Genomic DNA, 12,408 nt, shown 5'->3' with positions numbered 1-12,408 from the left:
GGAGAGAGAGAAAGCAAAGAAAACAGACCACATAGGATACGACGTGGAGAGACGAAATGTTTTCATTGGTTTTTCAGAATTTTTCATTTAATGACATGTCACTTCTAAAATTGTTTTCAAATCCTATGTGGCAGAAGCTGGAGAAAGGCTAGCCTTATTACTGTGTGGATTTTCTTATTTGGTAGTAATTTATTAGGTTTCCCTTATGTTTATAAATAAATAACGAATAATATCGTTTGAGGGGAGTGAATCGATGTAATACAAATAAAAGTTGAGATTGTTGTCGCTGATGATATTTATAAATAAAAAGTTTAGCATTTCTTTTATTTTAAGGCTTTGTTTTTTAAAGTTGTAAATATGCAAATGTTTATGTTAAGGCAACATTTGAGCAAAGGAGTACTAGAAGGTCTTTTGACCAAAAAAAAGGTCTTAGTTATGGGATGGCTTGCTTGCTTCATGAAAGGAGTACATTTGAGCAAATGGGAACAAGAACGAGACAATAATGGGAAAAAAAATGAAATTCTATTATAATGGCTGTCATTTTCTCAGCCTTTAAATGTGGCTTTTTGTTGAAAGCAACATGGCATATTTGAGTCTTTTAGAGAAAATTCTAATCTATTGGATATCTACATCAACATATAATAACAATATAGTTAAAGAAGAATAAGAGTTATGCACCAAACCTAACACATATCCCCTTCAGTATTAATATAGTCTTCTGTATTTTCTTGGTAATTTTATTTTTGTTAATTGGAAGTACATATCGAAACCAAACTATTTCCCAAAACTCATAAAAGCTGGAGCTTACCACTTGGTTGTTTTTATTTAGTAATTTCTCGAGCCATTTTTACTATCGATTGTAAATGGATATGTACATTACTTATCGATCATAAAATTTATATCTAATTTTCAAAAGCCTTATTTGTATTCAACTCGTATAAATTTTCAATGTTTTATTTTTAAGCTAGCCGTGCTTTTTAATCATCTAAACAAAGGTAAACACAAACCGAAAGTACAATCAAACCCTCTACTACACTTTAAAGATCGGCATGGAATATAAAGTTAAAATTAAAGAGCTATGGATCCTGCTCAATCAATAACCTAATAGGGCAATGGATGTTGAATTTTGAATATGGTCCATGCGTTGTTAGTGATTGGTCGGTCGGTCCATATAAAATGTAATGATGTGAATTGTGTTTTTTTCACTTCGCACAATCATTATCCATTTAATCCAGTTGGGTTGGGATGCAAATTAACTGATTGCAGAAGATTCTACTGCACCTTTACCTCCTCCATTATTCATTTAATGAAATTTTATGTCTAATGGATTTTCTTTTAATTAAGATATATACATAATGATAAAACTTAGGTTTCTGTAATTGTCCCCACTCTATAAAATTAAATTAAAAATCCATACTTTTGTAACAAGCAGGACCACTTTTTTTAGTCCTCACAAGTCTAGTTAACTTTGAGAGAGAATTGGTTCTTACAATCTCAACTTATGATACTTTAAGTAGAACTATTTTTAGAGGCTTGCCTTAGATCCTAACTGTTTTTCTGGCAGTTACATATGCGCATGCTTATAAGAAAATGCAAGAACGCCATAATTAAGTGGGGGTTATTGGTTCTAGTAGTTTAATGGATTCATAAATCCACCTTAGATTTAGAAATCTTCCATAAATTTAATGATTTTCAAATCAAAAGAGTAGATTTGAGAGTTATTGATATGAATTTCAAAATCAAAATAAGTGAATTGTTATAACTCAATCAAATGGATTTGTTATTAGATCTAAATAAGGATACGACTTACTAGAAAAGAAAATGTTTGGGTCTAGAGAAGTTGTTTAGAAAGTCTAAAAGCCATTAGCATTTTTTGTCACTGAAATATGCTTCGCTTGTATTACCTAAGGAAACCAAAGTAAATAACCTATATAGCCCAAAACAAAGGGTAAAGTCTATGTCATAACCAAATGTAAAACAAAACATGAGAAATAATTAAAAAACAGAAAATAGGTGCAGCAGTACACTCTAGATATCTGTGTATCCAGTTTATGACAGGCTGCTTATGACTCCAAACTTGCATCCAACCATCTAAAACCTCCTGTAGAAATATATGATGAATATCGACAGTCTCGTGTAACACTCTTAGTTATCTCAAGAGCATTCCTGTTTCTCAGTTCCATTACATGAGTGAACTGCCATAGATGGAGATGTTGGCAAAATAGATATATATGAGATATCGACAAGCTGAAAAGTTGTCCTGCACGTGTGTAGCAAATGGAACCAACACTAGTATTTAAAACTTGTCCAAACGTAAAGCAAAATTGAAAAAAATCAATAATACAAATCCAATCAAAATAACAAGGTTCAACTCAATATTTGTTCCTTTGTATTTTTACCTTAAAAACACTTATAATTTCTTAATCAAACTAGGGCTCTTTAGATTCCAAAGAATTAACGTTTTAACTAAACTTGCTGCATCTCATTCCTCTTAGCAGCCACAAGCAGAGCAAGTTGTGCACATTTCCTTTTAGCTTCTTCCAGTTCCTTTTCTAAGTTCCTTACCTGTTTCATCATCCATCTATATATATGTCAGAACTTAGAATCTATGTACCGGACAGATGTTTGTCTCTGGTTTAATAACACGGAATCAAACTTACCGTCTGTTCCATTTCAGTCTCTTTCTTTATATATTCCTCGCACCTAGTAAAAACATTTTTCATGAAGTGAGTTTTTTTTCATGTTGAGTTTTATATATACCTCATGAAGAGTTGTATGTTCTCTTCATTTATCTCGTCCTCTGACTTGCCAACGAAATTGCTTCTAGTAGTATCCTAGGAAGATGGTTCTCACTTCAGTCTCTTTATTTTTTATATTTAAATTTGTGAATTGAACCATAAAATGAAGTTCACTTACAGTATATACTGGTTCAGGGTTAAGCTGCACGGGTTGGAAGTTACTCTTGCACCCGTGGAATTTCTCATATGTGGCGGTGGAACAGCAACTGTACAGCTCGAAGTACCTTTACTAAGACATTTCACGTATTACCGGACCACCTTGGGTATTGACAGTAGGGGGTTGATCAGGTATTGCTGCCCCCTTTTTTTTTTTTGATAAAATTGCTGCCCTTTTCGACCTATCTGCAGGCATCTGATAATGCTTGTATCCGAAAACGTGGCAGTTTCTGTTCCTGTTTTTTTACCATAACAAGCAGTGCAATAGTCAAACAAAGATAATGTGGTGTGGAACCTAAATTAACAAATATGGAGAGGAAGAAGATATCAGTAATCATCTACAATCTTTTTCAGCCTCCCCTCCAGCCGCTAGAATAGAGAAGACCTTTCAAAATCCTGCTTATCATGAGCCGGTTCTATAAAGTTTGCTTCAAGAACTCCTGGGGAGCATATTTTGGTTAATAATGAGTCTCTCCTCTAAGGTCTTTCCCTCAAACAAAACATATTCAATGGAGTCGTCAAGGAAAGAAATCACTATACTGACAACACCACTGCCTTTTAATGGTGCAATGGATCTCAGATAATGAACAAAGTTGCTACAATTGCTTAATTCTAACGATTGAAGATTTTCTTGAACTAACTGCAACATCAAAATGTACTTGAATGAGACGGTTTTTTGTGATATACATTGAATCCGATAACTGGAAGTTTTAGGTGCCTCCTTGATGAATCCAACTTTTACTTCACTGGCAGTCTGGCAGCCCATCTTTGGATACATCAATATAAATCTGCATTGGAGACCGTCTTGAGTTTCCAAACATTGTAGTGTAATGTCTAGTTCAGACATGAAAACAAGAAGCAACAAATGCTGAAGGTTTTATCATAGGAACAATAACATCATATTCATCCTGGCCCGTTCTCCTAAGGAACGTGTAAGACAGAAGACCAACGCACTGGGTAGTTTTGCTATAAAAACATAGTAAAAGTTAAAAACAGAGCACACGCTAAGTTCAGAATGTACATGTACAATATATGTCAATACCCTTCACGAGTTGAGCGAGTGAAAACGATGGCATCAGCTCCAAGTCTCATGGTACTTGTCTTAGAACCATTTCCATCTACACACACAAAAGGTGAAACTCTTGTTAGTAACCTAACTAGAAAGAAGCTCAACGTTTCTTTTAACAAAATATACATATAAAAAAAACTTACATTGTCCAATTGTCTTATTAGACTTCTTTGATGAGTAGCCTAAGCTCATGCATTTTCTGATCCCATCCCGGCCCCATCGTCTTGGAAAACTAAAGCTGGTAAGTTGTCTTTGACTATATCAATCTTGTCGATCTTGATAAAAGTGGCACCGTTTTGTATCTAAGGAAGAATACAATGAACAAAAGAAAATGCTATAAGATACACTTCACACATAATGAGCAAAAGAGAAGCGTTTCCCTAAGGCATGCATGCATACCTCGTCAACAGCATTTTCAACTAGCTATGCGATTGCTGCAATACAGTACAAAAATAAAAATAACAAACATCATTACAAAATAATTAAGAAAAAAAATATATTGTTTAATTAGTCTTATATCCGTAATTGTTTTAAACCATATAACTCATAGATCCGAATCCATATACTAATTTAAAAAAATAAGTACAAGTTTTTTTTCGTTGATCAATCATCTCTTAGCTTACCTCCAAAAGCCCATTTGTGTGAAGTTGCATTCAAGTGAAGAAACTTGGGATGCACGCGAGCATTCTCAAGCATACCTGACAAAATTTCATCTCATCAAACACCATTTTTGTAACTAAGTGATGCCTGTATTTATATTTGTGTGTAAGAGAGAAAGAGATGACCTGGAGCAGTCTGAGTATCATCTTTCGTGATCACAAAGTTTTCTCCGGCTTTCTAGAAGCTACGGCATTTTAGGGTTTCCAGAGGAGTCACCGTCGTATCTGTAGACTGTAATCGTACTTGGAACTTGCTGAGTGATCTCCGGTGGAGACAATGAGGTCTGAAACATTCCTCCTCTTACTACGTGGTCTTCGTCGCGTTATAATCTCACCAGATATTACTTCCCTTATTATTTTTTTTTTTTGACAACACTTCCCTTATTTATCCCTTATTAGTTATTAAGGTAATTATTTTGTTTGTATATAAAAGAAGATAATATTTGATGATCCAAACAAATTTATCCGTGTAATATTGGAGAAAATCTAACGCAATCTTATTAAATCTGATGAAAAAACAAATCGAAACAGAAAATCAGAGAAAACAAATAAAATCCTAAATCAAATAACAAAAAAACAAGAACTTAGACATTCAAACTACTCATCGGTCTGTAAATTGTATCGGTTATACAACGTGACAGAATCAGCTGCGACGGGCTCATTGTCTTGGTTCCTATGCCAAGTGTAAAGCGCATGGGTCTTGTTCTTAATCTCCAAGAGAGCGTGACCGAAACTAGCCTCTCTATACGCTGAGTAGCTTGGTTGTGGGTCAGTGTAGCTGAATGCAAACACAAAATATAAGACTTTAGTTTAGTTTTATATCACCAAAACAAACAAATCATTGTTCTTAGTACCTGTTTGCGATTCCTTCAATGTTTCCTCCATCTCCAATAGTGATGTACATTGGAGCAGTAAGATCTTTCACAGGAGTACAAAAGCCATTGGTGATGTTGTACTTAATATTGGAGAAACGTTCGGATCTCTCATAGGCATGGACATGACCAGCCAAGACCAAGTCAACTTTGCTGTTAACAAGCCACGACTCAAACATAATCCTCATGCTCTCACCTTCCATGTAATGGTAGTTGTTGCTGTTGTACCACGGCGAATGAACCATGACAATCAACCACGGAGTCTCCTCTCTGTTCACGTTCTTCAGCTCTTGCTCCAGCCACAAGTATTGTGGTGTGTATTTGCCTGATAATGAGATTACGTGATAAAAAATCAAGAGAGATTACAAATCTTTAGGGTTTTGGGAATTTTTTTTTGTTACCATAGGCAGAGTAAGAGGAAAGGACGATGATGTGAGCAGGGCCACGTCTGACTGAGTACCAAAGTGGAGATATGCTCCCTGAGGCTTTGTAGGAGTTAGTGTAACGGTGCATGTAAGGCTTGAAGGGGTGAGTCTCATCCTAATATTACAGATTCAAATTAAACCGAACAAAACCAAAACAACAAAAAAAAGAGACTTAAATTGATTGCGACTAAGCGAATCTTACAATCTCCGGAGCGAAATCTATCTCGTGATTCCCAGCGGCATAGATAAATGGCTGGTAAGCAGCGCAAGGCTCCATGAATCTTCCCCATGTATCCCACTTTCTCTGGTCATGGTTTGGATGGTCGTCTGCGTAAGACAAGTGTCCGGCAAAGAGAACTGCTTGGCCTTTAGGGTTCGACATGTAATGGTACAATGTCTCGTTTGAAGCATAGGTTTGTCCAAGATCACCTACAAAACCAAATGAACCCATTACATATCGATTTGCAAACAATATTTTAAAATTTAGTTTTAGAAAGATCCGTGCATTACCAATAATCCCGAATGTGTAGGGAACATCAGGTCCAACCATTGGAGGAGTCGTAAAGTGAAACTGTCTAACGGATTTATGGGTACCAACCTCATAGATGTACTTAGTATCATACTGCAACGTAACAACAAAAAGATAAACATTAAGAAACCATATAAAAAGAAGTACACGTTGTTACTTGGATGACAAAGTACACAAACCTCGAGTCCTTTAATGGTGGCGTGGTGAAGAAAACCAGAAACGTAGTCATAGTATCTGTAAGAGGACGTTGAACCATGAGATTTCTTCTTCGCAGGCTTCACGTCGCTGTTGTTACTGGCGATCCAGTAAGTAACGACGTTGGAACCAGCTAGGTTTAACGGTGTCACCCACGAGACGATCATGGCACGTCCGTCATGGTCTCCTTGCGTTAGATGAACCTGAAATAATAACCCAAAAAAATCAATACAAAATGATGGTTTGATATATATTGTGATGCAACTGAAAAAAAAATTAATCCAAACCTGTTCAGGAACATTATGACCAGAAGGTGAAGGAAACGTTTCAAGAGACATCTCAATCGATGGTAGCGCTTGACGTACGTATTTGCTGGTTAATCCAGCATTGATTAAGGTGTTGATGCTCAGAAGAACGAGGGAGAGTAAGAAAAAATTCATTGACTTCATTTTTAATTGCTTAAGAGCTTTGGTGTTTATTGTTTGGTGTTTATTGTGTGATAAATAGGTTAACTAGTCTTTATATAAGCTGGAGTCGGATGTTTAGGAATATGCTACTGGCAAGAATTTAGTTAGGAATATTTTATTGTTGAACTTTGGTACGGTATATTTCTTAAGAATAAAATTTAAATTGAAAATAGATATGTAAATCATCGAAATGTAACAAAGTATTAGATTTTTTTTTGTTGTCAAGTAATTATCAGATTTTACGATTTAGATATATCCACTGAATGCAAAATATTACCAGATTTTACGATTTAAGATGTGGTAAGTATTTTACACAATAATAAAAATCCAAACAGAATACAACTAATACAGATATTTACTTGTTAACAAAAAAATCTAAACTGAATTATTTTTAAAATCGTAATCTAGGCTTTATGTTAAAAAAGGTTTAAAGGTTTTATATATAGTTAACGAGTTAAAAAGGTTTATAAAACCTAACTAAAACAGAGAAATAAAAGTTGAAATGAAAGCAGAAGTAAATTTGAAACAAATGTTTTACCAAAACAAAAACAAAAAATTGAAACAAATGGATCACACTCACACAATAGAAAACTCGTAACATTCATCGTTGATTACAGAGACAAATCAAAACCAAACATTAAACCAGACTTCATTCATACCCAACAATTCCAGTCTCCATAACCGGTTAAAATGGTCGTAGGTAAACCGGTGGGCAGAAACGTTTTTGACAAGACCCGGAATTGCCCAAGACTCATCACAACTCTATAGACTCTCCTCTCTTACCTAACTCAAACTACTCTAAACCACAAAGTTCTTCTGTTCAAAACTAACACACACAGACACAGATTTTAACTCAGCTTACTTATTTTTCCTCTCTCTCTGTATAGTTTGGTTATACATTTTGTAGAACAATAGTTGTCTTCAAGGTCTCCAGCTGGTTACAGATGTCTCATGAGAACAAACTGCTTCAACAGTCAACCGTTTCAACACATTCGGACACGGATCTTTCCCGAAGTTACTGTTTGATATCGTCACTGCACACCTCGCTTTTCCTACACACTTCTGCATGTAACAAAACCACAACACGGTTATTAAGAGAAAAAAAACAAAAAGAGTGTGACTGAAATTTAAGTAAACAATTCTTATCATTCTTACCCTCTCTAAGATAGCGTATGAAGCAGCTGCATGACACTCTCCTTGTTGGTAACTCCCACATTTCCCTAAAGGAGTGCCAAAGCTTGCGAACTTGATAGCTGAAATGGCCTGACCAGGACTACACTTCAAATGAACCTTTGGTCTATGAAACGTTTGTCCTTTACCATAGCTTTCCAGTTGCCAGTTCTTGATATTCGGATGGTACTCAGAGACTTCAGCACAGACTCCAGATACTGATCTTTTAACCAGAGAAACAGCTGATGGGTTTCCCCCAAGCTCCTCGAATACGACCAACAGGTTTTGGCTCGGCTTTAACCATGATCTCGGCACGTGGTAGTATCTCTGTGTAGGCTGGCCACAGCCGGATAGGCACTTGTTCTGTTTGTATGTACCGGTGTAGCTACAGTGATCACAGTCACCGGTTGCAAAAGCCGTCCAGTATCTCCCAATGCTCTCACCGTTCACCCATATCTGACCTTTCCCCATATTTTCCATGTCCAAAGCAAGCGGCTCGTCTCCTTCAGGTGCATCAAAGTAAGTCTGAAAAAACAAAAAAAACAAAAAAAGTACAGATTATAAACTAGAAAAAAGCTTTTATGGAGGAGTTATGTTTGATTCAGTCAAACCTTGTGCCATGTTAAAGGCTGAGACTTTTGTACAGTTAAGGACGCATCCATCCACCCAATAGAAGGAGTGTTGGTTGGATATGCAAGATTCATAGCTTCACCTTTCAGCCCCACCTGATATGTCCATTTTTGCCATGACAAGTCTAACTTCCCTTGAGACAAACCGTGCAGTGCAACCGGACCCAAGATTCCAGTGTTCCATGACTCAAAGTGTCCACCCACATTCTTCAGAGTTGAACACAAAAGGGATCATCATCATCAGGACAAGAGAAAAAAAAACTTAATGCAGAAGACGAGGAAGAGAAAAAAAGAATACTAACTGGTAATCCAACAGCAACACTCAGCAATGCTATTTTGTTAGTTCCAGAATGTAGACTGATCTTTCCCCTATAAGTGAATCTCCTGTTTTCCCTTGTTCCAAATGCAGAACCTGCCATTTATATTAACGTTTTTGCATATCAGAAACTCTCTAATGGAAGTTAATGAGGTAAATCATTATACCTGAGAGCTGTCCATTGACAAATATATGCACAGCATGGCCTGTAGACTGGATAATGAGAGTTGGGAGCTCTCCACCATGCAGGAACGATTCAGTTTCGCCAATATCAACACTACATTACAAAAATTCCAAATGTTGGTTTTAGCAAGTCCTGAGAATCACATTGCAGCTATATATAGCACATGTGTTTTTTTTTCTTTTTACCTGGTCATGTACCAAAGATAATCGCTTGTGTCACGTGTGACATTTATCTGCTCTAAGAGCCCTTGAGTGGTGAACGTGGAGCTGTCATCTAGAGATGAAAGATCTTCCAAATAGCTCTGCCACTTGAAGTTCGGTGTGTTTGTGGGTAACATTTCCATCTGTGATGTTTGAACTCCAACCTGAATATCAAACAAGAGAAACCTATGATTATCAAAAAAAAACAATCCGAGTATCTTAAATTCAGAACAATAATGATTATTATACACTTTACCTTTGCAGTATTGAAGACTGCATTTCTACAGTCAGGAAGAATGCTGATTGACCAAGGAGGTAAGTTATAATGAACGTTGTTAAACAGTACTCTCGCTGCTGATTCTGTGTCATAGTTTGCAAGGAAAGCTGAACAATCTCCCGACTCTGGAGAGTATACATGAGCCTGAGAAAAACAAGGTGACAAGAGTTTAGTAAGAGGTGGAGCTAAACAAAAATCATATTTATCAAAATTTTAAACCCATTCAAACCTGTTGCTTGTTTCCTAAAGATGTGACAACAGGATCAGTTGAAACCAGAGCTTTTTCACACATCTTGATAGCTTTGTGGAGCTCCTTTAGATGACCATATTTAGGTTCCCTGATTAAACCTATTCAACATTTAACAACAACTCAGTTAGTACATAAAGCATACCATTAGCCTTATATTCCAATGAATCTGGGGTTACCGTATTCGTCAATGGGAGCATCATAATCATAGCTGGTGGTGACAAATGGACCTCCGGCTGTTCTTCCAAAGTTAGTCCCTCCGTGATACTGTTCTCAAAGGGAAACAGAGAAAGATTGTCTTCAGGCAAAACCAAATCTAAAACCAAAACGTTTAGCTAAGAGGTTTAACTCTACATACCATGTAATAGTTAACAAAGGATCCTCCTTTTTGTATGAAACGTGCAACAGCAAACGCCAGATCCTGAACTGGTCTATGGTGCATTGGCCCACCGAACTCAGTGAACCTTAAAGATACATCGGTTCAAAAAAATATAAAAAAGATTTGAAAATGATTAGTCCGTTTAAGTAAATGAATATATTTGTACCAGCCACTCCATGCCTCTGTCCATATGGTTGGCTTGTATGGCTTGTTAGGAGCAAACGAATCACAGTAGAAACCGTTGCATGTGTTTATCTGTTACCAAAAATCAATAAGTTTCAGTACCAATGCAATTTAGTTTTGAGTTAAACCAAATACTCAGTAAAGTTATTACAAAGCTTTTAAACTCACCACAGGGTCAGGGGCATCGTCTTCTTTGCACATCACCCATGGGACACCAGTCTCAGTTGCTACAGCCATTTTAGCAGCCCATGTCATGTAGTTGTGGCCTTCTGCTCCCAATAACTGCCCTTGTCTTCCATACTCATTCTCAATCTACATTCCAATAAAAAGACAAGACACCTTTCTGTTAACTTCATGATCACTAATCAAAGTATTAATCTTTTCAATTAAAAAGTATTAACCTGAGAAAGGATAATAGGGCCACCCTGGGACTCATACAAGTCCTCACTCTTCATCAGCTCAACTATTCTCTCCGTGAATCCTTTCATAGCTCTCTGCAACGTTATCCCCAAGAACATTAATATCACAAGTTCCATAAAAACATCTAATGGATTAAGTGAATATATGTAACTCATAAGAGACCTTGAAAGGCTCATTATCTGTTCTGAAGCTGATTCCAGGAACATACTTCAACCAAACAGGGAACCCTCTGCTCATTGCCAAAGAAAAAAAAACAACTTAAAGAGTTGAGAAACAGCATAATTAGAGACAAGACAAGGTCACATGAAGTTTGGTTACTTACCCAAAATTCCACTCGGCACAAACATAAGGTCCAATTCGAAGATGAGCGTATAAACCAGCTTTGTGAATGGTCTTAACGAACCTCACCAAATCATTCCTCCCATCAAAATCATACTGAAGAGGAAAAAAAAAGAACTAATTGTCAAAAAAAGACAGAACATAATGTAAGAACTTGAAACAGAACTGAAAGAAACCACTTTACTTTGCCAGGAGAAGGCTCATGGAGATTCCAGAAGACATAAGTCTCAATCACATCAATGCCTCCATCTTTCGCCTTCTGAATCAAACCTTCCCACATCTAAACCACAACAACAGAAAGTTAATACCTTTGAAAACAAGAAAGAAAAGTTTAGGTTTTTTTTTCGTTAAAACCCAGAAATAAAGTTTAGGGCTTTTTTTAATTCCAAAACTTACATCAGGTGTGCTTCGAGGGTAATGTATGGAGCCAGAGAAGAGGATTCGTCTCTGTCCATCGATGAGAAGTGCTTTACGGTCATAAGTAACGCCGCATTGAACAAACCCAACGCCTAGAATCAAGAACCCTAAGCAGAGCCAGAGAATCAGTCGTGGAGTGGAATCTCTAGTCCCCATTACCCGCATTGACCTCCAAGAGACCACACAGGGAGAAGAACAAGAAGAAGGAGTTATGTAAAGCTCTTCTTCTGTGTTTGTGCAGCTCTGTGAAGAGAGAGAGAGGAAGAAGACGAAGGAGAAGGACAAGAGGGAGAAGGGGTTTTATTGCACTTCACAAGTGTTGTACTCGCATCACACATTCACACCACTACGTGGTCGTGAGCTACCGACGCTTTCCCACCATTTTTTACTCATTTATTAATTGTTTTATAAACAGAAATAAATAAAATAAATAAATAAAGATTAAAAAGGAAAGTCAGTGATTATGATATCAGCAAA

At 36.7% G+C, this 12,408-nt stretch overlaps 2 protein-coding genes and 1 pseudogene across 2 annotated transcripts; all 3 read right to left on the bottom strand.

Moving 5' to 3' along the window:
• Positions 1 to 3,593: 3,593 nt before the first annotated feature.
• LOC108849918 (protein MICRORCHIDIA 1-like) lies at positions 3,594 to 5,274 on the bottom strand (annotated as a pseudogene).
• LOC108851989 (purple acid phosphatase 6) lies at positions 5,158 to 7,203 on the bottom strand. The gene is made up of 7 exons (XM_018625472.2): positions 6,991 to 7,203; positions 6,688 to 6,906; positions 6,490 to 6,601; positions 6,182 to 6,408; positions 5,956 to 6,094; positions 5,537 to 5,879; positions 5,158 to 5,460 (listed from the first exon to the last, which is right to left on the bottom strand). The coding sequence occupies exons 1-7, from the start codon at positions 7,150 to 7,152 to the stop codon at positions 5,280 to 5,282; spliced, it is 1,383 nt and encodes a 460-aa protein (XP_018480974.2). The 5' UTR covers positions 7,153 to 7,203; the 3' UTR covers positions 5,158 to 5,279.
• Positions 7,204 to 7,724: 521 nt separating this feature from the next.
• LOC108854799 (beta-galactosidase 3) lies at positions 7,725 to 12,251 on the bottom strand. The gene is made up of 17 exons (XM_018628463.2): positions 11,911 to 12,251; positions 11,699 to 11,794; positions 11,498 to 11,610; positions 11,338 to 11,404; positions 11,157 to 11,249; positions 10,924 to 11,067; positions 10,739 to 10,827; positions 10,552 to 10,657; positions 10,373 to 10,460; positions 10,176 to 10,294; positions 9,926 to 10,090; positions 9,655 to 9,833; positions 9,453 to 9,562; positions 9,272 to 9,381; positions 8,952 to 9,176; positions 8,326 to 8,865; positions 7,725 to 8,232 (listed from the first exon to the last, which is right to left on the bottom strand). The coding sequence occupies exons 1-17, from the start codon at positions 12,094 to 12,096 to the stop codon at positions 8,092 to 8,094; spliced, it is 2,571 nt and encodes an 856-aa protein (XP_018483965.1). The 5' UTR covers positions 12,097 to 12,251; the 3' UTR covers positions 7,725 to 8,091.
• Positions 12,252 to 12,408: the final 157 nt, after the last annotated feature.

The sequence above is a fragment of the Raphanus sativus genome, unplaced genomic scaffold (genome assembly GCF_000801105.2).
Source record: "Raphanus sativus cultivar WK10039 unplaced genomic scaffold, ASM80110v3 Scaffold0317, whole genome shotgun sequence".
Lineage (NCBI taxonomy): Eukaryota > Viridiplantae > Streptophyta > Magnoliopsida > Brassicales > Brassicaceae > Raphanus > Raphanus sativus.
This window is presented reverse-complemented; position numbering and strand designations above follow the sequence as displayed.

What these genes read in the sequence shown, in the direction of transcription:
- LOC108851989 (XM_018625472.2), bottom strand. Translation starts at nt 7,152, where the DNA reads ATGAAGTCAATGAATTTTTTCTTACTCTCCCTCGTTCTTCTGAGCATC. An exon ending in GTCATAATGTTCCTGAACAG is followed by an intron (nt 6,907 to 6,990) that starts GTTTGGATTAAT and finishes TTATTATTTCAG; the next exon opens with GTTCATCTAACGCAAGGAGA. An exon ending in ATTGAAGGAATCGCAAACAG is followed by an intron (nt 5,461 to 5,536) that starts GTACTAAGAACA and finishes GTTTGCATTCAG; the next exon opens with CTACACTGACCCACAACCAA.
- LOC108854799 (XM_018628463.2), bottom strand. Translation starts at nt 12,096, where the DNA reads ATGCGGGTAATGGGGACTAGAGATTCCACTCCACGACTGATTCTCTGG. An exon ending in TGTGCCGAGTGGAATTTTGG is followed by an intron (nt 11,405 to 11,497) that starts GTAAGTAACCAA and finishes GGCAATGAGCAG; the next exon opens with AGGGTTCCCTGTTTGGTTGA. An exon ending in CCTTTGTTAACTATTACATG is followed by an intron (nt 10,461 to 10,551) that starts GTATGTAGAGTT and finishes CTTTGAGAACAG; the next exon opens with TATCACGGAGGGACTAACTT.